This window comes from Herpailurus yagouaroundi, unplaced genomic scaffold (assembly GCF_014898765.1).
Source record: "Herpailurus yagouaroundi ecotype Mexico unplaced genomic scaffold, PumYag 557, whole genome shotgun sequence".
Lineage (NCBI taxonomy): Eukaryota > Metazoa > Chordata > Mammalia > Carnivora > Felidae > Herpailurus > Herpailurus yagouaroundi.
This window is the reverse complement of record NW_024412774.1, coordinates 1,772,237-1,798,295: the sequence shown is the minus strand read 5'-3', so window position 1 is coordinate 1,798,295 and position 26,059 is coordinate 1,772,237. Positions and strand designations below refer to the sequence as shown.

General features: G+C 44.5%; 1 protein-coding gene and 1 long non-coding RNA gene across 5 annotated transcripts in view; one reads left to right on the top strand and one right to left on the bottom strand.

Moving 5' to 3' along the window:
- Positions 1-1,814: 1,814 nt before the first annotated feature.
- PEG3 (paternally expressed 3) overlaps positions 1,815-26,059 on the bottom strand; it is a 33,300-nt gene continuing 9,055 nt past the window's right edge. For 3 of the 4 annotated variants that reach the window (XM_040465345.1, XM_040465346.1, XM_040465344.1), the window contains 8 exons: positions 19,520-19,596; positions 16,781-17,260; positions 16,087-16,176; positions 14,984-15,133; positions 14,790-14,899; positions 10,775-10,877; positions 9,635-9,727; positions 1,815-9,465 (listed from right to left, as the gene is read on the bottom strand). In XM_040465345.1, coding sequence (XP_040321279.1) covers positions 5,441-9,465; positions 9,635-9,727; positions 10,775-10,877; positions 14,790-14,899; positions 14,984-15,133; positions 16,087-16,176; positions 16,781-17,174 — 4,965 coding nt within the window. In that variant the 5' untranslated portion in view covers positions 17,175-17,260; positions 19,520-19,596 and the 3' untranslated portion in view covers positions 1,815-5,440. Of the gene's footprint in view, positions 9,466-9,634; positions 9,728-10,774; positions 10,878-14,789; positions 14,900-14,983; positions 15,134-16,086; positions 16,177-16,780; positions 17,261-19,519; positions 19,597-22,016; positions 22,041-26,059 lie in introns of those variants that run through there. The other variant, XM_040465347.1, reaches the window with a different exon arrangement.
- On the top strand, positions 15,426-15,871 carry LOC121023501 (uncharacterized). Its single transcript, XR_005787436.1, has 2 exons — positions 15,426-15,540; positions 15,794-15,871. It is a non-coding gene; the product is annotated as an uncharacterized LOC121023501 (long non-coding RNA).

The following is a 26,059-nucleotide window of genomic DNA, read 5'->3' as shown; positions in this document are numbered from 1 at the left end:
GAGGGTGGGTGATGGGTATTGAGGAGGGCACCTTTTGGGATGAGCACTGGGTGTTGTATGGAAACCAATTTGACAATAAATTTCATAAAAAAAAAAAAAAAAAGAGAACTGACCCTCTCACCCTGAACTACACTGACCCCTCACATAGAAAGGCCATCAATGCTGTGACCAAGGGGTTAGACATCACAAGAGATAACCATAGTTCAGTGGGATTTCATTTTAATATAAATAAAAGTTTCTAATAATATGAAATCACCAGGGATTCTGCCACTGTCAAATTCTACAGTTAGAATTAAATGAAAACTGTATTTTTATATCTAACAGTAGAATTCAATGATGTGACCTGCAGATTAGAAGGAGTCAAGTATTTAACCATTTTTGTGTCATGGAGTCAGGGACAGCAATTCGAAATTGGGCATAATGCACACCACCATTGTAGCCAGCAGCGATATACTCAGCAACCTGGCCAAAAATCTCTGGTTATGGTGGAATTACAAGGTTCCTCAAAAAGTTAAAAATAGATCTACCCTATGACCCAGCAATAGCACTGCTAGGAATTGACCCAAGGGATACAGGAGTGCTGATGCACAGGGGCACTTGTACCCCAATGTTTACAGCAGCACTTTCAACAACAGCCGAACTATGGAAAGAGCCTAAATGTCTACCAACTGATGAATGGATAAAGATGTGGTTTGTATATATAATGGAATGCTACCTGGCAATGAGAAAAAATGAAATCTGGCCATTTGCAGCAACGTGGATGGAACCGGAGGGTATTATGCTAAGTGAAATAAGTCAGGCAGAGAAAGACCGATACCATATGTTTTCACTCATATGTGGATCTTGAGAAACTTAACAGAAGACCATGGGGGAGGGAAAGGGGAAAAAAAAAGTTACAGAGAAGGAGAGAGGCAAACCATAAGAGACTTCTAAGGACTGAGAACTGAGGGCTGATGGGAGTTGGGGGAGAGGGGAAAGTGGGTGATGAGCAGGGAGGAGGGCACTTGTTGGGATGAGCACTGGGTGTTGTACGGAAACCAATCTGACAATAAATTATATTAAAAAAACCAAAAACAAAAAAACAAAAAACTCCCAGTTCACCGGGGAATGACACCCTACCAAATGCATGAGATGTTTTGGGTGGTAAAGTCAGGTTAAAATAAGGGAAGTGACTCCCCTGAAAACTTTTAACCTCAAGGAAGAGTTGGAAATAGACACTTTAAAGAGATTCTAAACCATGATATTAACCTTTTTATGTTAAGGGCTCACTCTTGTTTGTGGGTTTTTTTTGTTTGAGAGAATCTCCTATTTGAGATTAAAAATTAAAAATGCTAACTCAAGTAACTGAAATATAGTTGTGGTTATCAAGTTAAAAAAACGCTACTGGAATATATATAAGTGCAGTTAAAAATGTGGACTCAAAGGGATGCCTGGGTGGCTCAGTCAGTTGGGCGTCCGACTTCAGCTCAGGTCATGATCTTGTGGTCTGTGAGTTCAAGCCCCACATCAGGCTCTGCGCTGACAACTGAGCCTGGAGCCTGCTTGAGATTCTGTCTCCATCTCTCTCTGCTCCTCCCCTGCTCTCTCTCTCTCAAAAATAAAATAAAAACATAGAAAAAAAATTTTAATGCATAATCATGCACTCTTAAAAGGAATTGTTGAGATATACAATACTTAAAAATGGAGTAAGATTTGTAAGCCAAACTTAAGGGCCTAAGGAGACACTGAGCTTTTGGACTTCTGGTCATAACAAAAGACTATATTTACCAACCCCAAACTTGTAAAATGGACAAAAGAGGAGACTGACCAATATCTTATTTTTAACTTTATTTTTATTGTTGACACTATTACAGATAGATAGAACAACCACAACCATATTAACAAACCAAAAACCTGTGCACAGAAACAAGATGAAGAAAATATATCAAGATGTTAACCACAGTCTTTGGATGGTGAAAATATGGGTGAGTTTCTCTTCTACATTTCTGTAACTTCAAAGTTTCTATAATGAACACATACAGTGTTTATAATGGTATATATGTAATAAAGGTGGATTACCAAAACACTATGATAGAGACCATTCGAGGAAACCAAGACAAAATATTTCACCATAATCCCACAACGACCACACAACTATTTAATTGTTTTCCATATTTCTTCCCATCTTTGACTCTATGTATACCTATCATTAACACCCTAATTATCATAGACTGGTGCACAGACCGAGATGTTAACAGCAACTGTTGCTGGGTGTTGGGAATATGGGTGAATTACTTTTCTTCTAGTTTTACTGAATTTTCCAAAGTTTGCTATGAGTATGTATTATATTTGTAATGGAGAAATACATACACAAGATTTAATACCAAAACACCAAAGGTCATTCAAGGAATTTGAGACAAAATATTTAACCATAATCCCACAATGACAACACTATTTTAATTATTTTCAGTATTTTTTTCATTTTAGACTTTATGCATACATATTTAACACTGTTATAATCACAAGCTTGTGCACTAAAACAAGATGGAGGAAATAGATCAAGATGTTAACAGTAGTTGTTGGGTGTTGGGAATATGGGTGACTTTTTCCTCTTTTCTAATTTACTATATTTTCCAAATTTTCCTCTGGGTATGTATTATGCTTGTAATGGAAACAAACATAATAAACTTTGTTATAAGAACACTATCATAAGGAACATTTGAAAACATTAAGATGAAAGTGTTTAACCATAATTCCACAAAGGTAACATAACGGCTATTCTGAATACACGTTTTGACACAGTTATAATCATAAACCTGTGCACAGAAACAAGAATAAACAAGATGTTGAAGAGTGTGTATCTGTCTTTGGAAGGTTGGAATATGGATTTTTTTTTCCTCCACTTTTCTGTATTTTCCAAGTGTCTGATGATGTGTTCAAATTATGTTCACAATGGAAACGTGATTATAAACTTTTTAGTAACACTACTATAAAGAACATTCAAAGAATTTAAGAAAATAATGCTCAACTATTAGCCTACAACAACAACAACACAACAGCTTTTGACTATAAGCATACATTTTTAATCAGTTATAATTGTAGTATAAATATAATTCTGTGTCCTGCTTTTTCCACTTAATATTCCGTAAATATATTTCCACGTTGCTACATAACTCTCGATTATCATTTTTAAGCAGCTGCATACAGTCCATGAATACCTTCATGTAATCGTCCTATTGTTTTGGCATTTATGTCATTCCTAATTTTTCACTAACATGAGATTGGAATGGACACCCTGTCATTTGGCAAGTTGTTTTCTGAAAAGGTTCTACCAATTAATACTGCCAACAGCGATCAACCCAAGTTCACCCTGATAACATAACTCTGGTTCCCATCTAAAGGGTCCCCCTCCTGTGCTGTGGGGCCTCGATTCTCCTGTTTTCTTGGCTGTCCATTCCAACCTCAGGTCCTTCGATGCAGCTGGCCCTCACCTATACCAAAAAGGCCCCTTCTTCACTGCCCAGGACATCCGGCTCAATTCATTCCCACCAACCTGGGCTTCCCAGCCCTGCTTCCCATTTTTCCTTCTGTCTGCTTCCCCACCCTCCTAGATCTGGCGATGTATTAGGACTTCCTTCTTTGGCTTCCTCATTTCTGCTTCGTGCTCTCAACCCTACAGCCTTCCTCAACTTTGGCATTCCCTGCAGCTCTGACACACGTTCCCCAAGCCCTAACCACGCGGATCTAGGAGAGGAAGATGTAGACACGTTCCCCCAGCACATAGGTTAATTTTGCTTGCTCAAATTATCTGCTGTTGTCTTTTGCTCACTTAATCTACAGATCCACTTCTAAGGTTTTTTTTTTTTTAATTTTTTTTTTCCAGCCAACTCAAAGCCAAAAAATTTAATAGTCATTATGCAAGGGGAGGGGAAGCAAAAGGAGTACAGGTGGTCCACAGAACAGGACACAGGAAACCTCAAGCTATGAGGTCAATTTGTGATTAAATGGAAAACTGAGGTGATCCGACAAACGTGACACTAGTGGATAGATAGCTCGGAAATACTTAGAAGGGCTGCAAGAGGGAGGAACAGATGGTAAGGAAACAAATTAAGGCTGCTGGGGAACCTGAGTCCATGTTAAGCTTAAGTTGACTGTAAAGAAAGCTTTTTTTGTTGTTTTTTGTGTTTTTTGTGTTTTTTTTTTTTTTAATTTTTAAAATTTAAGTTAGACATGGGGGAGGAGGGTCAGACAGGTGAAGACAAGAAATCAGGTAAGTGATAGAAAGCTCTAAGGATACTAGCTCCTGGGCACCCAGGGTGCAGACTGACTTGTGGCAGTTCACACTACTGAAGCCACGATGCTACTTGTCACTTAAGGCAGGAAGCGCACAAAGGAAGTGATGGAAGTTGTTAGCCTGCATCCTTATTTACAACACAAAAGTCTCTCCCTCTGGTTCTCAACCGTCAGTAGGCACTACTGTGATCTAGTGATGGTTGCAACCCACTCTTTAAAGGCAAAAACGTAGGATTTATAGGGAAAAGCTTCAGTTTTTGTAAATTCATTATCAAACACACATCAGGTTGGTTAAAAAAAAAACAAAACTTGTAATATTTTAGCATGAGAACCACTGCAAGGTACAATGTGGCAACCAACCACTTTGGGTCACAAAAGGCCAATCCACATATTGTAAAGGCTTACACAGCATTAGGTTCCAAAGTGTTGGTGTTGACGAAATGGCTGAAAAGGAAGTTCAAAACACTTCTCTTTTCAAACAGCAAAGAATAAAAGACATTTTACCTTTCATGCTTACACTTGTACAGGAATACTTAAGAGTAAGGAATGACACACAATTACTCGAAACGATACCAATGGGGTCCAAATAATGCACAAGAAGTCTTCCTCAGAATCTAAGATGCTTAGAAATATATTCTAATTTGTTGCTCTCTTCCTCCTCCAAAAAAAAAAAAAAAAAAAATCCGAGTACCAGGTAAGGTACCTCTGCACAGTAAACTGTAACTGTATATCATATCAAATCCAAAGATATGTGATTACTGTTTTGCTACGATATGCTATTTTATATACACTGCAGGGAGCATTATATATAGGTTACAGAAATGTCATTTACAGTTGACTGGGGCGATTTCTGTAGTCTCAAAAACCCCTGGGGTTTTCCCTCAATAAGGTCACTCAGATGCAAGGTATGTGCTAGAGCTTTCCCATATGCACACACTGGTGCTGGATGGGAGACTGCTGGATGGGGGAGAGCTAGATGGGGGAGAGCTGAGACCAAAGCAGTTTCCACCTTTGGTTTCTTTTTAGTCTGAGTTGTCTGATGTTAAAAGTCAGGTGTGTACGTGCCAAGGTAAGTTTCTTCTGACATTGTTATGGATTGGTCTGAAGTCTCTGGTTTAGTAAGGGTCAAGTTCTAAGTGAAGGTTTCCTAACCTTTATACTTATGTTCTCAGCCGGTATGAGTATTCTGGTGTCTAGCGAGGGACAGGCGATCACTGAAAAGCTGCCCACAGACATCACACTTGAAATACTTGTCATCGGCCCTGTCGTTGTCGCTGGTGCTGGTGCTGGCATGTTCAGTGTAGCGGGAGCTTTCCCCATAGACATTTCCAGGCTCAAATATTATCACCCTGGCATGGGTTTTCAGGTGCTCGCCATAGGCAGAGTTGGAAGCAAAGGTTTCTCCGCATTCCCTGCAGTCGTAGTATGGCTCCTCAACCTGAATCTCTTGATCTTCGCCTTCTTCTTCTGGGTCTTCGATCCCTGCCCCATCTGGCTCATCAGCATCTCCCTCTGGCTCTTCAGCTCTTTCCTCTGGGTCTTCGATCCCTGCCCCGTCTGGTTCATCAGCATCTCCATTGGGCTGTTCGGCCTCTCCGTTGGGCTGTTCGGCTTCCCCATCTGGCTCTGCAGCCTCCCCATCTGGTCCCTCGGCCTCTCCATTGGGCTCGGCGGCCTCCACATTGGGCTCGGCAGCCTCCACCTCAGGCTCGGCAGCCTCCACCTCGGGCTCAGCAGCCTCTACGTTTGACCCCTGGATCCGCAGCACTTCTCGTGGAACAAGGACATTGGCTTCCACCTCCTGGGCTCCTTCTTCTTCCTCTTCTTCAAGATGAAGCTTCTGATGCTTGGTGAGAACGGTGTTATGAATAAAGGACTTCCCACAGTCCTTGCATTCATAGAATGGTGAATCTCTTTTGGGGGGCTCAGTAAGAAATGAAGTATGAACAAAAGAGGCCCCATAATCATAGGGCTCGTCTTTCTCGTGAATTCTCATGTGCTCCCTAAGGTCTGACTGATTGAGGAAGGTTTCTCCACATGTTTTACATTCATAGTGTTTCTCTTCGGTTTGACTTCTCTGAAACTCAGTAAGGGCTAAGCCTGGACTCACTGCATCTTCACTTCTCTGGCCCTGTTCCGGTAAATCCTCTCTGGTGTGAATTCTCATATGCTCACCGAGGACAGAGCCATGAATGAAGTCTTGTCCGCACACGTGGCACTGAAGGGATGTTCCTGCAGTGGGATTCTTCTGTGGGGCACGAGGCCTCCGTGGGTTGATGACCAGGGGCTGCACAAAAGGCTCATCATACCTTCTTTGGCCATAAAATTGATCTTGCTCGTGGATTTTCTGATGCTCAAAAAGGAATGAGCTATGAACGAAGGATTCCCCACATGCCGGGCATTCATAGAGCTGCTCTCCAATGTAATCTTTCTGATACTCGCTGACAGAATGGGTGTGGATTACAGAATGGGTGTACTCACGACTATCAATGAGATACTCTCTGCCATGAACTTTCTGATGATCCTTAAGGTCTGCGCGATCCGCAAAGCCTAGCCCACAGTCCTTACAGCCATAGATTGCATCTTCAGGCTCGTCCTGCTCGTCCTGCTCATCTGGCTCATTCTGCCGAGGCTCTTCCGGCCGAGGCCCTTCGAGGCCTATGCCCTGAATAACAGTGTCTCCAAAGAGCTTCCGACCATGGAATTCTTCTCGGGCATAGATTTTCTGATGTGCACCAAGGTCTCCGATGGTGGCAAAGCATTCCCCACACTCCCTGCATCTGTTGCGTACTTGCTGTTCAGCGTAACTTGTCTGCGCTTGCTCCTCGTCATAACTGATTTGTGTCGGTTGCACCATGTAGCTCGTTTGTGCTGCTTGCTGTGTGTAACTCATGTGCCCTGGCTGTACAGCGTAACTCATGTGCATTCCAGAGTAACTCGTCTGCACTGGGTGTTTGGCATAACTCGTTTGCGCTGCTTGGTCAGAGTACCTCATCTGTGATGAGTGTCCAGCATAACTTGTCTGTGGTTGCTGCTCAGCGTAACTCGTCTGTGGATCAGTAGAGACTAAGCTGCGAATTACAGAACGTTCGTAGTTTTTACTTCCAGAGGGCTTCTTTCTATCGTGAATCTTCAGATGCTCAGTGAGGTCGTAGCTACGAACAAAAGATTCTCCACACTCTGGACATTCATAGAATTTCTCTCTAGGGCGAAATGTTTGATGGTCACCAAAACGTAGGGAGTGAATTACAGAGGTCTCATAGTTCCTACGCTCAATGTTTTTCTTCTTCGAACGAGCCTTCTGATGTTCACGGACATTTGAGGTGGGAGTAGATGATTCGCCATCCTTCTTAAGTTCACTGGATCCCTGACTAGTTGGACTTTTCTGAGATTCCATATGGGATACACTTTGTATGACAGAGTCCTTGTAGTTGTTATTCTTACCCCCTTCATTAGGGTTCTCTCTGGCAGGAGTTTTCTGTTGCTTATCATGACGGTCTGAAACAGAAGTGGAGGATTCTCCCTTCTCTTCACATTCAACGACTTCATTTCCATCGCAACTTTTGGGAGGTTTGAAAGCAGCTACACTATGGATAACAGACCTCTCGTATTTCTTTCCTTCAGAGGTATTCTCTCCAGCATGGGCTTTCTGGTGTTCGGTAACACCTGAGCTTTGAATGGTAGACTCTGCAATCACTTTTGGTTTGCTGGGCCCCACTGCACTGTGACTCTTCTCAGCCTTAGCAAAGGCTAAGCTATGAATAACAGACCTCTCATATGGTTTCCTCTCATAGACGTTTTCTTGAGGAGGAACCTTCTGGTTGTCATCAGGGTTAGAGCTGACGGTGAACGCCTTCTGGTCCTCATCATCTTCAGGTGGTCTTGTTATAGTATGACTCTTCTGGGATTCAGTGAAGGGCACGCTATGAATGACAGACTTCTCGTACCCCCTGCCTTCAAAGAGGTTCTTTCGAGAATGAATTTTCTGATGCTCACTGAGGTCTGAGCTTTGCCTAAAGGCATCCCCACCATCTGTAAAGTCATACAGCTTCTCTTTTGGGTACGTCTTCTGACGCCTTTTAAGGGATTGACCAGGAATAAATGTTTCCTCACACACTTTACCCTTACTTTCAAAGAGGTTTCCTCTAGTATGGATCTTCTGATGTTCTTTCAGGGATGAGCTGTGATGGAAGGTCTCCCCACACACCTTACATTCATACATTTTCTCTTTACCATACGTTTTCGGAAGATCATTGGGGGGTGGGCTGGGTTTAAAGCCTTCCCCACGCTCATTATCTTTGTCATCTCTACCATGGATTTTTTGGTGGTCAATTAGGGCAGAGCTATGAAGGAAGGTTTCCTTACACACCTTACATTCATAGAATTTATCTTTCCCATATATTTTCTGGAGCTCACTGAAGGTTGGGCTAGGCATGAATGGCTCCTCATACTCCTCATCATTACATTCTGCAAGATGCTCTCTAGCATGAATTTTCCGATGTTCGGCAAGCGCGGCACTCTTATTAAAGGTTTCCCCACACTCCTTACATTCAAAGCGTTTCCCTCCAGCCTGACTTTTCTGAACCTCACTGACAGCCACACTATGAATAAACGATTCACCATACTCATAGAGATTCTCTCTAGTATGCATGATCTGATGTTCGACAAATTCGGAAATCACACTGAAAGACCTCCCACATTCATCACACACATAGGGCATTGCCCCAAAATCAAGTGGCTGTGACTCAGTGAAGGAGGGGGCGCTAAGGCTGCTCATGCTCATGGCTTTTCTCATTTCACTACATTCAAAAGGTCTCTTCCTTGCATAGCCCTTCTGCTCGTGAGCTGAACCCTTCCCATCTGTGTCAAACTGATAGCGCCTTTTTCTTTCAAGAACTCTCTTTTTGGAAACAAGACTCGAGTTAAAATTAAAGCCTCCCCCAAAGCCATTCCCTTCATAGCCCCTCTCCTGAATCACCGACTCCCTCTTGTTGAACGAAACTTCCTTCCAATCATTGTCTGGCCTTCTGGGGAACCTCTGGGACCGATCGTTAGATTCCCTTGCCCGTCCTGATTTAGAGTTGCGCGAAACGTCCTTGATGAATTTTTCCATGATCACCCCGTGGGAAGATTCATCTTCACAAATTCCCCGCCGATGGGTTGACTTTTTGGTTTCAGGCATAGATTTTAGACCTGAAAAGAAACCCCAAGTGTAAATACTCCCTAATTCCTATACCTGTAACATTGAGACTTCTGTGATGATGGTGTGAATATAAAATCTAACAGGTCTACCAATAACGTATGTACGGCTCCCATCTCATTAACTCAAATGGCCACTAGGTACAACCTGCCTCGTGCTTACCTCGACTGGTGCTTGGGTAGGCACTTCTCTTTGACCTCGATGAATGGCCCTGTGTCATGTGGGAGTGGCCGTCGTCTTCCGCAAGCTGAACCCCTGTTCACAAGAATGATATGACAGCTTACGCTCAAGCTGGGCACAAGACTCATCACCGTAAGATGGTGCCTACCTTCCTAGGAACCACTAAACAGGAGGTGGCCCACGCCCAACTCCTGGAGTGTCTTCTATGTGCAGTCCCATGTCCTTACTGTCCACTCCTCAGCCCATTCTAGCCTGAATTTTATTTTTTAATATGAAGTTTGTTGTCAAATTGGTTTCCATACAATACCCAGTGCTCATCCCAACAGGTGCCCTCCTCAACGCCCATCACCCACCCTCCCCCCCCCCATCAACCCTCAGTTTATTCTCAGTTTTTAAGAGTCTCTTATGGTTTGGCTCCCTCCCTCTCTAACTTTTTTTCTTCCTTCCCCTCCACCATGGTCTTCTATTAAGTTTCTCAGGATCCACGTAAGAGTCAAAACATATGGTATCTGTCTTTCTCTGTATGACTTATTACCTGAATTTTAACTAATTCTCCTGATTCCACCTAGAAATCTGCACAGAGACCATGTCCTGAAATTCAGTGCACCTTTTTCAGTCTTCACCTTCCTGTAATGAACACTTAAATCCTGACACCCTCTTTTTCACTGGCTTCCATGATTCTCTTCCTCTTTCTTGACTCTTCCTCAGCTGTTCCCCTAACACCAGAGCTCCTTGAGGCTCCATTGCCTTGCAAAGCTCTCTCCCCTCAGTGCCAGCCAACTGCCCACTATGCTAGCCAACTTCAAGGGAAGTCCAAACTGGAACTCAGGATCCCATTCTAAGTAGGTATTTAAAAATCCTCACTGCCACCTCTCTAGAAAAAGTACCAACTCGTGGCAAGAGCCATCTCCCCATTCTCCACGACCTTGTACAATACACTCAATATACCCAAAGCCAGAATGATTTCTCAAAAACACATCTCATCATTTATTTCTCTGCTTAAAATATTCCAAAGGCTTCTTATCACCCTTAAAATCCAAACATATTAACATAGAGTCTAATGTCCTACAGCTTTAAGAGTCAGGTGACAAAAAGCTCCAGTAACTGGGTCTCTCTGCTTACCCAGAGAGAGCAGCTTCCTGTAGTTTTCCATGTTGTCCTGAATCGGGTTCTGAGGCTTCCTGTCCTCGGTCAGGTTCACAACGTCCTGGTATGACACGGCATCCTAAAATACCAAACACAGACCTCTCGATGGAGTCCTTCCATGGGTGCCCAAGAGAGAAGAATGCTGGCAATACGGGCGCTACACACACAGATATGTAGAAAGTGCGCACAGTGTCTGGGGTTCTGAGTGATCCAGGGCGAGTTTTACTACGGACCTACTGCGTACCTACCTTGGTGCTAGACTGTGAGGAAGATCCAAAAGACGTATGACACACATTCCTTGCCCTCATGCAGCTTATAATTTGGTTGGAGAGAAAAGACTCATGAAACAATTAGAGAACAATAAACAATAAAGTGGGGTACAGATAATCAGTGCTAAATGGGTTTGGTAGAGGAACTTCAGTGGGGCCTTAAGTGGGAAGACTCTGACACAGAGAAAGGGGGCGGTGGTGTGAGAGCTTCAACAGGCCAAACATGGACTATGCGTGGCATGTGCAGGGACGGAAAACATGTTTCAGCAGGCGTCTGGTCAGGAGGTGGGACTTAAGCCTCCCTCCGCGGTCCCACTGTGTCCTGTGTTCACCTTCACTGCACAACATGGGTACATGCTGTGCTGTTCCAGGTGTGGAGATGTCCCAAATAACCCCGATGGAACCTGAAGCACTGAATGCCTTCATTTTATAGCTGACTTTCCCACCTGCTGAACACGTCTCTAAAAGTCATTTTACAAGTCCCTGAATTACTCGGAAGAGTCTCCTATGCAGGACCTCACAGTACCTTTTCTTACTGATGCCCTAGGACATCAGCAGTCTCAGGGAAGTGTTGTCCCAGGGACCACGGATGGCACGGAGGCCTGGAGATGGATGTAAGGATGGACATAGCACCGTGGGAAGCCCACAGGTTTTGGAACCAGAGAAAACTCAAGGACCAAAGGAGGACTGTACCATTTCTGAGCCATGCAACCTTGGGAACAGAAATCTTTCTAAGCCTCAGGTTCTTCATCTGTAAAATGGGAGAGTCAGCATCAACCCGCCTTGCGATATTACAGGTGAGGGTTTTCTGCAATGGGACGTGTTGTTCAAACATCAAGAAGAATTACATAAAAAAAAAAAAAATGTAAATTACTAAACTACTATGTAAAGACATTTTGATATTGAATTTATTACAGCTCCTTGCTGGGAAGTGGCACGGACACAGCCGTGTGAAATGCGGAAACAAGAGGGCACACACGACAAGATAAACCAGCACATACACTGGGATTTAGAGGAAGGCCTCACTGATGCAACTCCAACATCTAGTGATGAAAAGCAAAAGCCACAGCCAAAACTGAGCAGAGTTTCAAAACTAGAATTCTTTCTGGGTCTGGGCTGAGAAGGCCTAGAATGACGCACAAGCTACAGAAGCTCAGGAGGCTCTAAAACTCGGGACAGGCACCCTGTAGAGCAAACTGGCATCATTTTTGCTGGTTGCCCAGCCCCTGTCCGGTGGCAAGCTCAAGAGCCAAAGCTCCACTAGGCTCAGGTTTGCGACAGTATGTCCTAAGTCCCAGCACTGGCGTATTCTGCTACGCCAGCAGGGACACAGGACATCCGTACTGAGAGGAAGGAAACCAGGGCTCCTGCCCTGGGGCGTTAGCAGAGAGAGCAGAGGAGGTCAAGAACTTGGGAGGCTCAGGGAGTCAGAAAGGTCACCGTCCCCAGTGCTGAGAGACCCCATGGGCAAAGGCAAAAGGGAAGGGTTATTTTTCACACTCTTCTTTCTGTCTGCCTGAGTAAAATAAGAGCACACTGAATTTTGAACTACGCTGTTCTATGAAAGAAAAACAATGCTTTATTTAAGGTAAAGTTAATCTCCATAAGTGGGCGTCCCTATAGTGGCTCGTCACTTAGTATCTGCAGCCAAAACGGCACCTCAACCTGCAGGAGCGCCCACCGAGTTCCACTCGAATGGGTGACACCTGGAGAGTAGGCAGCTCAGAGAGTTACATGCGGCGCTAAAAAAGGATGAGGACTTCCTGCTCTGGGTGCCTCACGATACCATTCGTCTGCCTGCCGCCAGCCTGGCATGCCGGGTTAGGAGTGACCCGCCGCGGCTAGACTCTCGGCCTACACTGACCAGGAGCCAACCCTCACCGGGGTCGAGGAAAGGCATTTAAAGAGCAAAGTAAGACAAAAGCCAATTAGCAACCTCCTCTCATCTTTATTTCATGACTGTTTCAACACCCCCTAAACAACGGCTCGTATCGCTCATCCTCTACAGACAAGTGGGAACGGAGCAGGGCTTGCAAGCCGTGCATGCACACCGCACCACATTCTCGGAGGTAAGGGCGTATCACAGAGCCTTTTTGTTTTCAAAAACCAAGCTTAAGAGTGAGTCTGTTTAGTATTTTTGTCTAGATTCCTAAAATTTTGGCCAATTTGGTTTCTTCGAATAAGATAACAAAATTAGTAGCAAACTAAGTGTGTCACAAACTTAGTTTCCCTGGCACAAGGGACAAGGACATCTGGGCTGGAGGGACAGTCACCTCCGACCCTACCCACCTTCCTCCGCATCCCTTCCCCTGTAACTGCTGCTTTGGGGTGCTCTGCTTCCAACATCTGGACACTGCCGATTCCTCCCTCTCATACACACCTGCATTCCTTATTTCCCAGACAGGGGACCGGTGACAGAGATTTCAGGGTGGGATCCGAAGCCTTCCATCGGCTGATGCCAACTTCTGAGTGCCACTGCAGGAGTGCACTGGGGACTGACCTGAGCTCTCTGCTCGGCTGCAGGACACAAGACCCTTGCAGCCAGGCCCAACCCCACCTTGTGGCTGACTCAGCAATTTTGCCCTCGGGGTTCCCGCCTGCCTGGCCTTTCTGTCTGGTTCCTGTCCCCGGGCCTTCGCCGGAGACCTCCTGACCCTACCTTCACCTGGCCTTCAGAAGTCAAGGGTTACTGCCTTCAAGATGCTTCCTTTCAAATCCAAATCCAAACCACTGGGACAACTGCTTCCCAGCGCTCAATTTTTCCTTCCCGGAGCTCTGCGGAACGAGCATCACACGGTATCCCACGAAGGCTTATTTGTGGGACTGCTGAATTCCTCTCTGTCGTTAAGGCTTGAAGTTTCCAGGGCACGTGGGGACCCAGGCGACCTCAGACACCACGTCACTCCTTGACCTGGGTGAGGTCCTTAGTGCTAAAAGGAGATGCCGGTTCCTCGCACCCGGCTCCCCTTCCTCTCAAAGCCCTTTCCAGGCTGCGGCTCCCCTTCAGAATGCTGGGTCACGAGTGACCCTGCTCCACACAGGTCAGCCCAGATGCCAAGGCCTTTCCCCTCCACCAATCTCCCCAGCATACCGCCTCCTACAACCACTGCCAGAACTGCCGGCACGCGGGCGGTGCCGACAGCGTGCCAGGCATCACATTAAGCCCTTCCTGGATACACATGAATCCCACTCACTCCTCACAGCAGCCCGCTGGCCCAGTCACTGCATCCATTCTTCAAACGAGGAAACCGAGGCTCAGCTTAGTCAAGCAAATGGTCCAAGGCTGCACACCTCGCAGGTGGCAGAGCTGGGCCTCACACCCAGCCCCCGCTGGCTCCAGAGCCTTCGCTCTCTCTTGCCTGTGTGCTGTGTGGATGTACAGCCTCCCTGGTTCCCTGCAGTGGGCCAGAAAGACCCCTGCAACGGTTCTGCTTCCCTGGCTCCATAGGGAACCACCGACATGACCGACGTACCACACGCCACAGTCGTGGGATGGCAAAGTGCTCCTCTGACAATGTGGGTCAATCAGAAAGTAGGCAGGAGTCACCCCAGCCACTTGCCACCTCTGCGGACAGGCCTGGGCTCCATGCAGGGCAGAAGTGCCCCTCTGCGCACCCAGGTGGGATTCTAAGGGTGGATGAGCATACCCTCCTGGGAAAGAAAGGCCTCTCTGCCATGAAATGAAGATGGCCTTTCCAGAAAGAGAGGAGACCTAAGCATACCTGGGATCTTGACTCATAATCCATCACAGAATCCCTACGTTTGCGTTCTCTTTCTGTCGCAAAAGTTGTTTTCTCCATCAGAGGAAGGGAAAGGTCCCGTTGAGGAAGTCCTGGGAAGAGACAAGGCGTCACAGAGGGACAGGGTGTGGTGTGGCCCTGCACGCCCACCAGGGAAGTCCGAGCATGGGACATACTGCCTCTGGGGTTCCTGGGGTATGGCCAGCGGTCCCGAGACCCCAGGTCTCTGCTCCTGCCTCTCCGCTCCCGGTCCCGGTCCCAGTCCAGATCCCAGTCCCGGTCTCGCTCCCGGTCCCACTCCTGGTCCCAGTCCCGGTCCCGGTCACCTGAGAAAGCCAGACATGGAGGAGTTAACACGGTTCTGGGCCATGCAGGATGGGGGCCCTAATCCCCCTCCTCCCTTGAGGAGATGGATCCCACACTGAGGTCTCCAGACTCCCATGCATGACCTGGGCTCTTTTGATTACCCTGGACCCAGAACACCACTTCTGGAGGCTTTGCCCAAGTGCCACGGACGGCAAAGCAAGCGCCACAGCGTGGTTTAGAGGCCGGTCCCCTGCAGACACTTCTGTTGTTTGCTGGCTGCCACACCATCAGCCCCACACTCTGGACCATGACTTCAGACCCGCCTGCCAGTCTCAATGTGCACATGACCCTGCTCCAAAGAGACAAAACACGTGCCCTCCCAAAAGCAAGCTTCCTTTTTAAAAGTTCTTGAAGGACCTTAAAACAGGTTTTATTTTTTTTTATTTTTTATTTTTTTTAAATTTTTTTTTTCAATGTTTGTTTATTTTTGGGACAGAGAGACAGCGCATGAACGGGGGAGGGGCAGAGAGAGAGGGAGACACAGAATCAGAAACAGGCTCCAGGCTCTGAGCCATCAGCCCAGAGACTGACGCGGGGCTCGAACTCACGGACCGCAAGATCGTGACCTGGCTGAAGTCGGACGCTTAACCGACTGCGCCATCCAGGCGCCCCTAAAACAGGTTTTAGAGGCAAAGTAGTGATGAACTCTGCCCCTTCTGGGCCAATTTCAAACAGCTTCAAATACTTTCTCATTATTTAAAAAAAAAATTATATTTCACACCAGACACTGGTGTCTGCTTGGATATAAAAATGTCTCATTCCATCATCAACTGTCCTTCCCCTCAGATCTGCACCGCTGTCTCCACTGATGGTGCCAGGCCCACCATACACTTCTGGGCACTGGGCGGAGCTGGTAGCCGGGGAAGCTGGGCCCAAGTCTGCCCCAATGGCGTAACCTGACACAGTTACTCACTGCAGAATGATGACGCAGAACGTGGCGGTGGGGACTCTGCTCCCTTCCGGCTCATGCTGTCTTCGCTGCGGAGGTCACTGTTGTTGTCATCTGAGAGGACCAGACACTGACTTAATGCTCTATCACCTCTCGCCTGTGTTCTCAAAATAGCTCCCCCGAGTGGAGTCTGCCCTTGCCCCAACCGTGCAACCCCCTGCCTCCCCGGGAAGCTGGAGGGATCTGATCCCCACATTCCTCAGCTTCCTACCACGCCTGGGCAGGCTACGTGGCTGCGACCGCCCTCACCTCCTCTCCACACAGCAGCCACACACAGCTCTCTGGGGTAACACACCCTTTGTGTCATGAAAAGGAGCCCAGGCCAGGGTTGTGAGGTGCACAGAGGCTTGTCAGCTCCTCACAGAGGCCCTCACTGAGGTGTGCCTTTCCTACCCACACCACCTTAAGGCGGCAGTTCTTAACTGGGGCGCTCTACTCCCCGGGGACAGGTGGTAACATCACGTCTGGCTGTCACAGCTGGGGAGGGGTGCAACCGGCATCCTGTGGGTAGTAGAGAGGGGCTAGGGGTGTGTCACTGCACATCCTATGACAGGCTGGCACCCCACGAAGAGAGTGACCTGGCCTCGACTACCAATGGTGCTGCGGCTGTGAACCCCAGGGAGATCATGGCTCCCCAACAGCCTCCACCGTGCCTCACCTCCTGGTTCATACATCTCCTTGTAATTTTCCAGCAGAGTAACTAGCTTCTCACAGTTCTCGGGCTTTTTTGCCCGCACCCAAGGCTTGATCTTTTCTGGAAGGATGGTCAGGTACTGCTCAAGGACCAAGAGCTCGATAATCTCCTCCTTGGTGCGAGTCTCTGGCTGCAGCCAATCGAGGCAGAGGTTTCGGAGTTTGAACAGTGTCTTCCGAGGCCCAACAAATTCCACGTAGAGGAAATTCCGAAACCTCTGATGAAAGAATTCAGGGTCAGTTGCACCTTCTCTTATGGTGGCATCCGGCTCCTTAGTCAAGTCACTGTCAAGCTCATGCACATCTGGGGCCCAAGACTTCTTGGGTTTGGTGGCAGACAAGTACTTTGGAGGCAGCATTTTTCTAAGTGAGATTTTCACTGGAGGAACCAAACATGAGTCAACAGGAAAGACGCAGCAGGCTGTGACAGTCAGTACTCAGGGACCTGTAGATTGCAAGGAGATACACACATGTCCCAGAAGTTGAGGATCAGGCAGCAGTGTGGGGCTGCCCTACAAGGGCATCAACAACACTTTGTGAACAAACCACGGGGGCAGAGATGTGCACACTCGCAATACACAGATGCATGCGCAGCACACGAACATAGCCTCCCACAGGGGTAACAAGCATGACCTCTGGGCACCATCAAAACTGTTTGAGAGTCTCCTCTGCTACTAACGGGTGTCATGACTGTGGGCAACTACTCAACATCCTGGAGTCTGTCCCCTTATCTACACCAGGGAACAACAGCCCTCAACCCTTTTTAAAACTGTGAGATTAAATAAGCTAATATACCTAAAAGGCCTACCAACTCAATGCCCACAATGCTCAAGGTGCCAGGCATTACTAAAAGTGGAGGTTGATTTTTGTTCTCAGCAAAAATGTTAAAGGGGATACAGGGAATGAGGGCCAAACCTACCATTTCTGGTGACTTCTGAACATCTCTATCACTGTGGAAAGTTCTACTGGCCAGAGTGGCAGAGTCTGCAGGTCTGCTCAGGACCCCTTCCCTCGGCACCGCACACCCTTCTGACGAGTGCCTGTCCTGAACCCCAGCCTCGGGCTCTGCTAACACCACCTCCTCCGATAGGTCTCCTGAGCTGCACTATCCATCTCTCAGGTGTTGCAAGCACTCCTCACATGTATTCTTAAATGCTGCAGTTAACTTGCCCCTCTCTGCAGCCTAAACTATAAACTCTACTCAAGGGATTAGAGACTCACTTTTCCAGACTTGTATCCTCTAGTGTCTGCCTGGCACAAAGTCAGGTACCAACAATGGTAGAACAGATTGAAATTAACAGACATAAACCCATTTAAAAACTGGTTTTAGGGGCATCTGGATGGCTCAGTTGGTTAAGCATCCAGCTCTTAGTGTCGGCTCAGGTCATGATCTCACAGTTTCATGAGTTTGAGCCCCGCATGGTGCTCTGTGCTGACAGCGTGGAGCCTACTTGGAATTTTTTCTCTCTCTCCCTCTCTCTCTCTGCCCCTCCCCTGCTCATGCTGTCTCTTTCTCAAAAATAAATAAATAAACTTTAAAAATAAATGAATAAATAAATAAGTAAACAAACAAATAAATAAATAAACATAATAAGTTTTAGATGTAGGCACGCATTATTACATGGCTGAAGAAGCACAGCTAAGTTTCTGGGGAGAGAGAACATCCTGGATTAACCTCTATGCCCTTGCTTCCAAAGAACATTCTGGTGTGTCAGCCACCCTCACCTGCCCACTTTTCTACCAACCCCTCTAGGAAAGAACCAGCTTTGATAATCCTCTGTATTGCTGCATTTATTTACCTAGTTGTCTTTTTATTATCTGCCCCTTCTTTTTAGAAAAACCTCTTAGACTGAGTTTAAAAGCTGATTTTCATCTTTTTTCTAACATAACCAATTAAGGCTATACATTTCCCGTTACCTAAACCATCTCCCTCTGTGGACAGCCACAAATGGTACAAGAAGGTAGGTACTATGGGAAAGAAATTTAGGTTTGGGTGGGTGAATTAATTCACCTGACAGTTTTGTACTTCTGGCTTTACTTCCAAGGAAGAACAAAACAATATGCAGCAAAAATTCTATGCTTTTGTTTTAAATGGAAAACCAGTAAGTTTAAAATTAAAGTTCTTTCTTTAATGTTTAAAGAGAAAACAAGGTGTTTCATTTATCATTGGGGAATAAATGTAGCAAACTCTGCCATGCCCTTTTCCCCCCTGCAGTGATGGGCTTCGGTTCTGCTCACGCACAAACACCACCCCCACACATGCTCTCTCCCACCGCTGTCCTCTGAAGCATCAGCACACACACGCACTCGCGCGCGCGCGCACACACACACACGTCCATCAGGAAGACCCTCAGCAATCAAGCACCGCCTCCCTGTCTGCCCTGCCCTCCTTGAGGACGGGTGACAACAGAGGAGAGGGCATGAGATGGCACCCTGCCAGGCAGAAGACTTCGAAAGCCAGGGAAGGAAAAGGACAAGTATCCAGTCTCTGAGGACTAGAGTGATGCTTGGCTAAGAGGGACAGAGAGACTGCCCCTGACAAGGCAGAGGTCTCAAACCCAGCAGGCCTGAATGGCAAAGATGAAAGGGCAGGAAGCCCAAGATTGCTCTTTGGCATTCATATCCCAGAGCAAACTCCAGTCCCCTAGAAGACGCTAGTGCAACTTCTCAGAGGTGACAGGATACCTTCAGGTATGTAAATCACCTGTTTGGGAAGAGGATCCTTTCCAGAACTTCAGAACAAGCAGCTCTCCCCGGGAACAGAGTCAAAATGCCAGGGACCTGCAGACATTTTAAAGACAAAAATATATGGACAAATAAACATGGAAGAAATGTAAAAAGAGTGTTAGAGAATTAATTCTCCAAATGGCTGTGAATTCAGACAGCATGAGAGGTGAGGACTTATATATCGCCTTCAAGAAAAGGCCAATTCCCAGGTCATAAACCAACAAAGAGAAATAGGAAGCCTTCCCATTGTCTTTATGAAATCAGAATAATTTAAAAAGCCACTACAAAACTAGCATTAACAAACCACAGATCAAATTCAGTTATAAAAGCAGACAAAAATCTCTGGCACTATCACTGTTGAACACTATTCTTCAGAGCTCCAGCCAATTACGAGGCAAGAAAAATGTGAGGCATAAAGAAAGATCTAAAACTATCATTCTCTTTTATGTAAGAGCATTCACTCAGATTTTGTGAATCAATGGAAGCAGACCTGACAATAATTTAATAAGAAAATCACTTACAACAGGCTCCCTAAATATGTATCAGCAATTAAAAATTTTAAATAGTGGGAAGAGAACTGCCATTATAAAGACAGAGAAGATTTAATGAAAGACAATACCATCCACGTGGATAAGATTACAAATTATAATAATAAAAGGCAGTAAATGGAGAGACATAGGATAATCATGGGAGATGTATGGATCTGGCATATTAAAGCTCTAAAACCTCCCCCAAGTTAATCTATATAATTTAATGGAACTTCAAAGAATATTAATGTTGGGGAACTTGGCAATGGTTCCAAAGTTGACCTGGAAGAGTTCCATTTGGTCAATATTTTGAAAATTCACATATCAAAAGACCAACAATCCATACAAAAAATTTAAGAAATATTTTCACGTAATCTCATGGTAAGAAAGTTCTTTTATAATATGCCTGAAGGAGAAAGACTACATAAAAATAACAATGATGGTTGTTTACACCATCAAAACCTAAGAAATAAAACAACAAAAAGACCCACTTGTAACTTATGATAAGAAAGTGGATTCTCTTAGGAATTGTGGTCTAAGTTGACCACACGTAGTCAAGTATCCGGCAGTGGCATGAAACGTGGCATTTACAAACTAGTAAGGAAGGCACACGTTACTTCAGTAAACAGTGGTAGGAAAACTAGCCAATCTTTCACTTGGGGGGAGAAGGTCATACCATACATAAAAATGCTAAAACTAAAATCAAAATAAAATAAATAAAAGATTACTTTTTAGAATTATGGAGCAGGAAAGGGCTCTTCTAACTAGACGATAAAATTGAGAGCTATTAAGGACAACTTTGACTTCATATATGTACTTGTTTACTATGGTAATTTTTCCTCCCAGTACACATATATTTGAAGCATAAACCACCAGCAGGTGAAAACTACATACAGTAACTGTAGGATGAAAAGGTTTGACAGAGAGTCAATAATTTTTCCAAGAAAATACAGGCAGGCAAACCTGACTCAGAAAGCAGAGGAAAATCTAGGGAAGAAATTTAAAAAGATGAAATAATTTAAGGAGCAACTTCCATAAAAGTTCCATGAGCAATGAGTTCACCATGTTATAAAAACCCTTCCAGAGCACAGAAAAGAGATGGAGGACATCTTACTCATTAATAATACTACCGTTTGAACACCCTTAAGAATTCAATCACAAGGTACACGCCAACTTCTACACCAAAAATTCACTCATTTCTTTTCTCAAGAAATTCAGGACTAGAGTAAACAAATTTGATGTTCTTTAAATGTGCTCAAGATTTTCTAACAAGGGCAACAGAACAGCCTGTGGTCAGCAAGAACATTATACATATATATACATATACATATATATATATTTTTTTTTAATTTAACAGGAAAAACTTAAAAAAAAGAATCAGGCCCTAACAACTCCTTCCCACAACTGCAGAGGAAGTTCATTTCAGATCTGAGAGTAAAAAAGGACTTTGAGAACAGAGTAATTGTAAAAATGGACAATGTAAGTATCTGTATGAAAAAGAAATGGGCGTACTCACATAATGCTTATGGCAATGGAGATTTTATGGAGGGCAATTTGGATAACTTCTTGAAATTTTAAATGTACACACCCTGTCCTATAAATTCTATTTCCATGAATTTATTCCAGAAATACATAATCATATATGTCCAAGAATATAGTCACTGAATAGTGCTGACAATGCACAAAATATAGTACATATTCATATAATGATTATGAAACCTTTTAAAATAATGAGCCAATTGTAAATAAATGGATATAAGATGACCTCTAACGTAGTTAAGTGCAAAATGGGACACGAAAATGTGTACAGCATTCTAAGAAACTATAAAAACAGACGTATTTACTTAGACAATTTCTGTAAGAATATATATGAGACTAGTAATAGTGATTAATAGTGATCACCCCTGGGGAAGGGAACTGGGGGCCAGGGAAAGAAGGGAAACTTACTTTTTCACTGTATAGTCTCCTTTTGTTTTTTGTTTTTATTTATTTATTTTTTACCATGAGCATGTATTACCTAGTCAAAAAAATAAATTCAAAGTTAAAACAAAACAATAAACAAAAGCACTAGTAGAGGCCTTAGAGACTGTGCTGCCCACTGAGTGGGTTCACGCAACCCTGACACCTTAACACTGAGGGGGTCTCCTCCCTTCCCTGCCTATCCCACCCTGCTGGAGTCCAAGGTCATATTCTAAACCAGATGGCAGGCAATTTAGAAACCCCCAAAGAATCAAGTCTGGAACTTCTGAAACCAAGAATCACATAAGGAAATTGCAGCTATAAGTTGAATATACTCCCCAGATCTCCAGCAGTTATTAATACATAATTGTAAGGTCATCCCCTATCCTAGGGATTCTGAAATCTAACTGATAGACCTGTCTGCCCATGTGCACAGAGGTACAGATCTCAAGTGTGTTCAGAGAGGCACTGTGTGCAACAGCAAAGAACAGGGACAGGAAGGAGAAGGCCCAAGCATAATTCCAATGCCAGAGCCCACCAAAAGACCACTCACTCACTACTCAGCAGATGGGAAAATAAAAATGGGTACAAATTTTCTGTGCTATAAGATGCAACCAAAATAAAAACAAACCAGAAGAAGAGGGGGGAAATATTTTGCAACATAGACAACAGTTAATATCTCAAATGTGAGAAGCTCTTAGAAACCAATAAGAGAAATGTCTACCCGTGAAAATAAAAAATACAGTTCATAAAATTAGTGATAAGTTCCAACAGTCACATCGGAATCAAAGAAATGTGAAATATTACAGTCAACACCTTTTTGGCCTATCAAATGGGCAGATATTTCAAAAATAATCAAAAAGAAAAACTGATGTTGGTGAGAAGCTGGCTGGTGCAGGCATGAACCATAATTCTGGATGCCATTTCAGCCTATGTTTTAAAAACATTAAAAATGCCCATTCCTTTTGAACCAGCAAGTCTCCACTTAAGGACAGTCAAGTAGGTAAAATATTAGTAAGAAAAAAAAAAAGCTATGGGGCGCCTGGGTGGCTCAGTCGGTTAAGTGTCCGACTTCAGCTCAGGTCACGATCTCGCGGTCCGTGAGTTCGAGCCCCGCGTTGGGCTCTGGGCTGACAGCTCAGAGCCTGGAGCCTGCTTCCGATTCTGTGTCTCCCTCTCTCTCTGCCCCTCCCCCATTCGTGCTCTGTCTCTCTCTGTCTCAAAAATAAATAAACGTTAAAAAAAAAAAAAAAAAAGCTAAAAAGTCAGGTGCCCACTACAATAAAGTCCTTATATATACACCTAATTTCCAGTTTATAAAAGGTAACACATGCAGCACTAAAGAGCTGCTGCAGTAAATGATGGCAGGTGACGCCATTTTACACATGGAGCCATGGGAAGGGACAAGCACATGTCAGAAAAGTGTTAAGCACATGTCAGAAAAGTGTTATGTTGCTAACGTGTTCTTGTATAACTATGGTCCTAACACGGGGCACAGATCCTGTCTCAAGAGTCAAACTCCGGAAAAGGAGACACTGATCGACATACTCCTACAGCGGTACCTGACAGCAGGTGAGTCTTGTGAGATGAGGTTAGGTGCCATCCTGGCCAAGTGACCCAACCTTTACCCCTTACTCACTCTGTTTACAGACCAAAGGGCAACTCAGAGTGGGGCCAGATGTGCTGTGCTAGTACTTGCCAGGGTCCCATACTCACCTTACCCTCAGGAAGACCCAGATCTCAGGTGAACTCGTCCTGTGACAGCGCCTCTGGCCAATCAAAAGCATAACTGCTCTACCCACTTCGCCCCCACTTCCCCAGTCCAGCTTCTGCCTCCATGGCAACAGCCACGCCTACCGTTGAAGAAAACAGAAGATACAGGTTTGGAGGTAGCTGAGACGAAAGCATCACAAAGGAGCCGAGTAAAGGTTTGTCTGAAACGATCGCATGAAATGTTGGGGCTGAGGGGGTAGCCTGTCCAAGGACAGACCAGAAAGGCCAACAATAACAATTTACCCATATGATCAGAGATGTGCCTGAAGATGCGTGAACCTAGTAGAACTGAGAGTGCCTGCACTTAAACCCAAAGTCTCTGAGGGCAAAGCCTCTGCTGCCTTTTTCCACCATTGTATTTTTATCTCACAGGACTGGCACATAGGTGTTCAATAAACAGTTTTTTGCACTTAGATGCAAAAATGTTTAATAAATCCAATCTAGAAAAGTCTAGCCCATTCCAGTAATACAAAGGAAGATATCCCAATTCCAGGGGACTGTTCTATACGATGGATTATAAGGGGAAAGGGATCCTGTGAGCATTGTTTCGTGTTAAAAAGCATTTGCAAACTTCAACAGCCTCTCCTTATAGTGTTCTTAGCAAAGAGCACAACTAGGAGGCCACCTATGAACAATAGAGATATATCTCAAATAAAAGCAAGCAAGCATATTAAACACTAAAGGTATTCCAACTAAAAATGGGGGCCAGGAAGGGAGGACCTCCACCACAACCACCATGCAACACTATTCTGGAAAAACCTGGCTAACACAACTGAAGAAGAAGAAACGAAAAGCATAATGTGGAAAAAGCATTATTTTGAGCTAAAAGACCTTGTCACTAAATACAAGAAAAGAATCCCATTAATAGCAAAATAAATAAATTCTCATAAATAAATTCAAACTATCTGCAACTCCAAACAAAAATTTTTTAAATGTCTAGGACATAACACAAATCCTAAATACATGAAGACATATGTTTTTGGATGGGAATGTGGAAATTGTTGTCAATCCTTCCTTGAACATACATTAAAATCCAATGAAAGGATGGGAAGCTTTGATAAACTGAGAATCCAGTTCCTCTAAAGAATAAAGGTACAAAACTATCAGGACAATCCTGAATAAGGTATGTATCTGGTGGGGGCAATGTGTTGTCTGTAAAATGACCCAAACATATGGAAACGTACAGTATTCTTTCCAACACAATGACGCAAGTGTCAAAACAAATACACTTAACCGAGCTAACACAGTCCAAAACCTGACTTGCATGAAAGTGTACACACACATGGGATTTAGTTTACAATAAAGAAAGGTCTTTAAATCAAAAAGAGCATTAACTGTTTAAATACAAACTATGAACTCTCTGAGGACTAAGTGGTAAAGAATAATTTTAACAAAAGTGATGAGAGGGGATGGCCAACACTTTAATTTCTGACCAGTTATTCAAGCATGCATTTCCAAGAAGGTTGGGACGGCCTCTGGCATTAGGAAAGCACCACAAACCAGTGCTGGGGTCTGGCCTCCTGCCAAGCAATTCTGTATGTCAACAACGCATCACTGGAAGCCTAAGGCCACAAAGGCCAATAATCTACTTTGCTCTCATTAAAATAAATCAGTGCCCTCAAAAAACAGCATTCCTCCAAAATTTTCATCAAACAGGAAGGAATGAAAACGTAAATATCTTTAATAGAATGCTATGTAGCCATTAAGTCATGTTTTCAAGAAGTTTTTTAACATTATTTTCTGATTGCAAACATAAAAGATAATACGACTTTCAAACATTACAAAATATTTAATGTAGAAACCACAAGCCACATCCACTGATCAAATTTGTTGCTATACTAAACCTTTTGACATCCATATATAGAGTAGCATCAAATTTTTACCCAAATGAGATCACATTAGGTGTTCTGCATGTGTGTGCTTTTAACTTTTATTTTTTCCAGTAAACTTTATGCCCAATGTGGGGCTGGAACTCACAACCCCAAAATCAAGACTCGCGTGCTCTGCCGACCCTGCCAGCCAGGCGTCCCTTGTGTATGTATTTCAAAACCTAGTAATTTATGATGGTTACCTTTCTATACTAGTACATATAGATCTACATCATTCTGAAGGCCACATAATATTCCATTCTACAGGTACACTGGTTTATTTAAACTCGGTGAAACCACTAATGTAAAAAAACTTTTAGGGGCGCCTGGGTGGCGCAGTCGGTTAAGCGTCCGACTTCAGCCAGGTCACGATCTCGCGGTCCGTGAGTT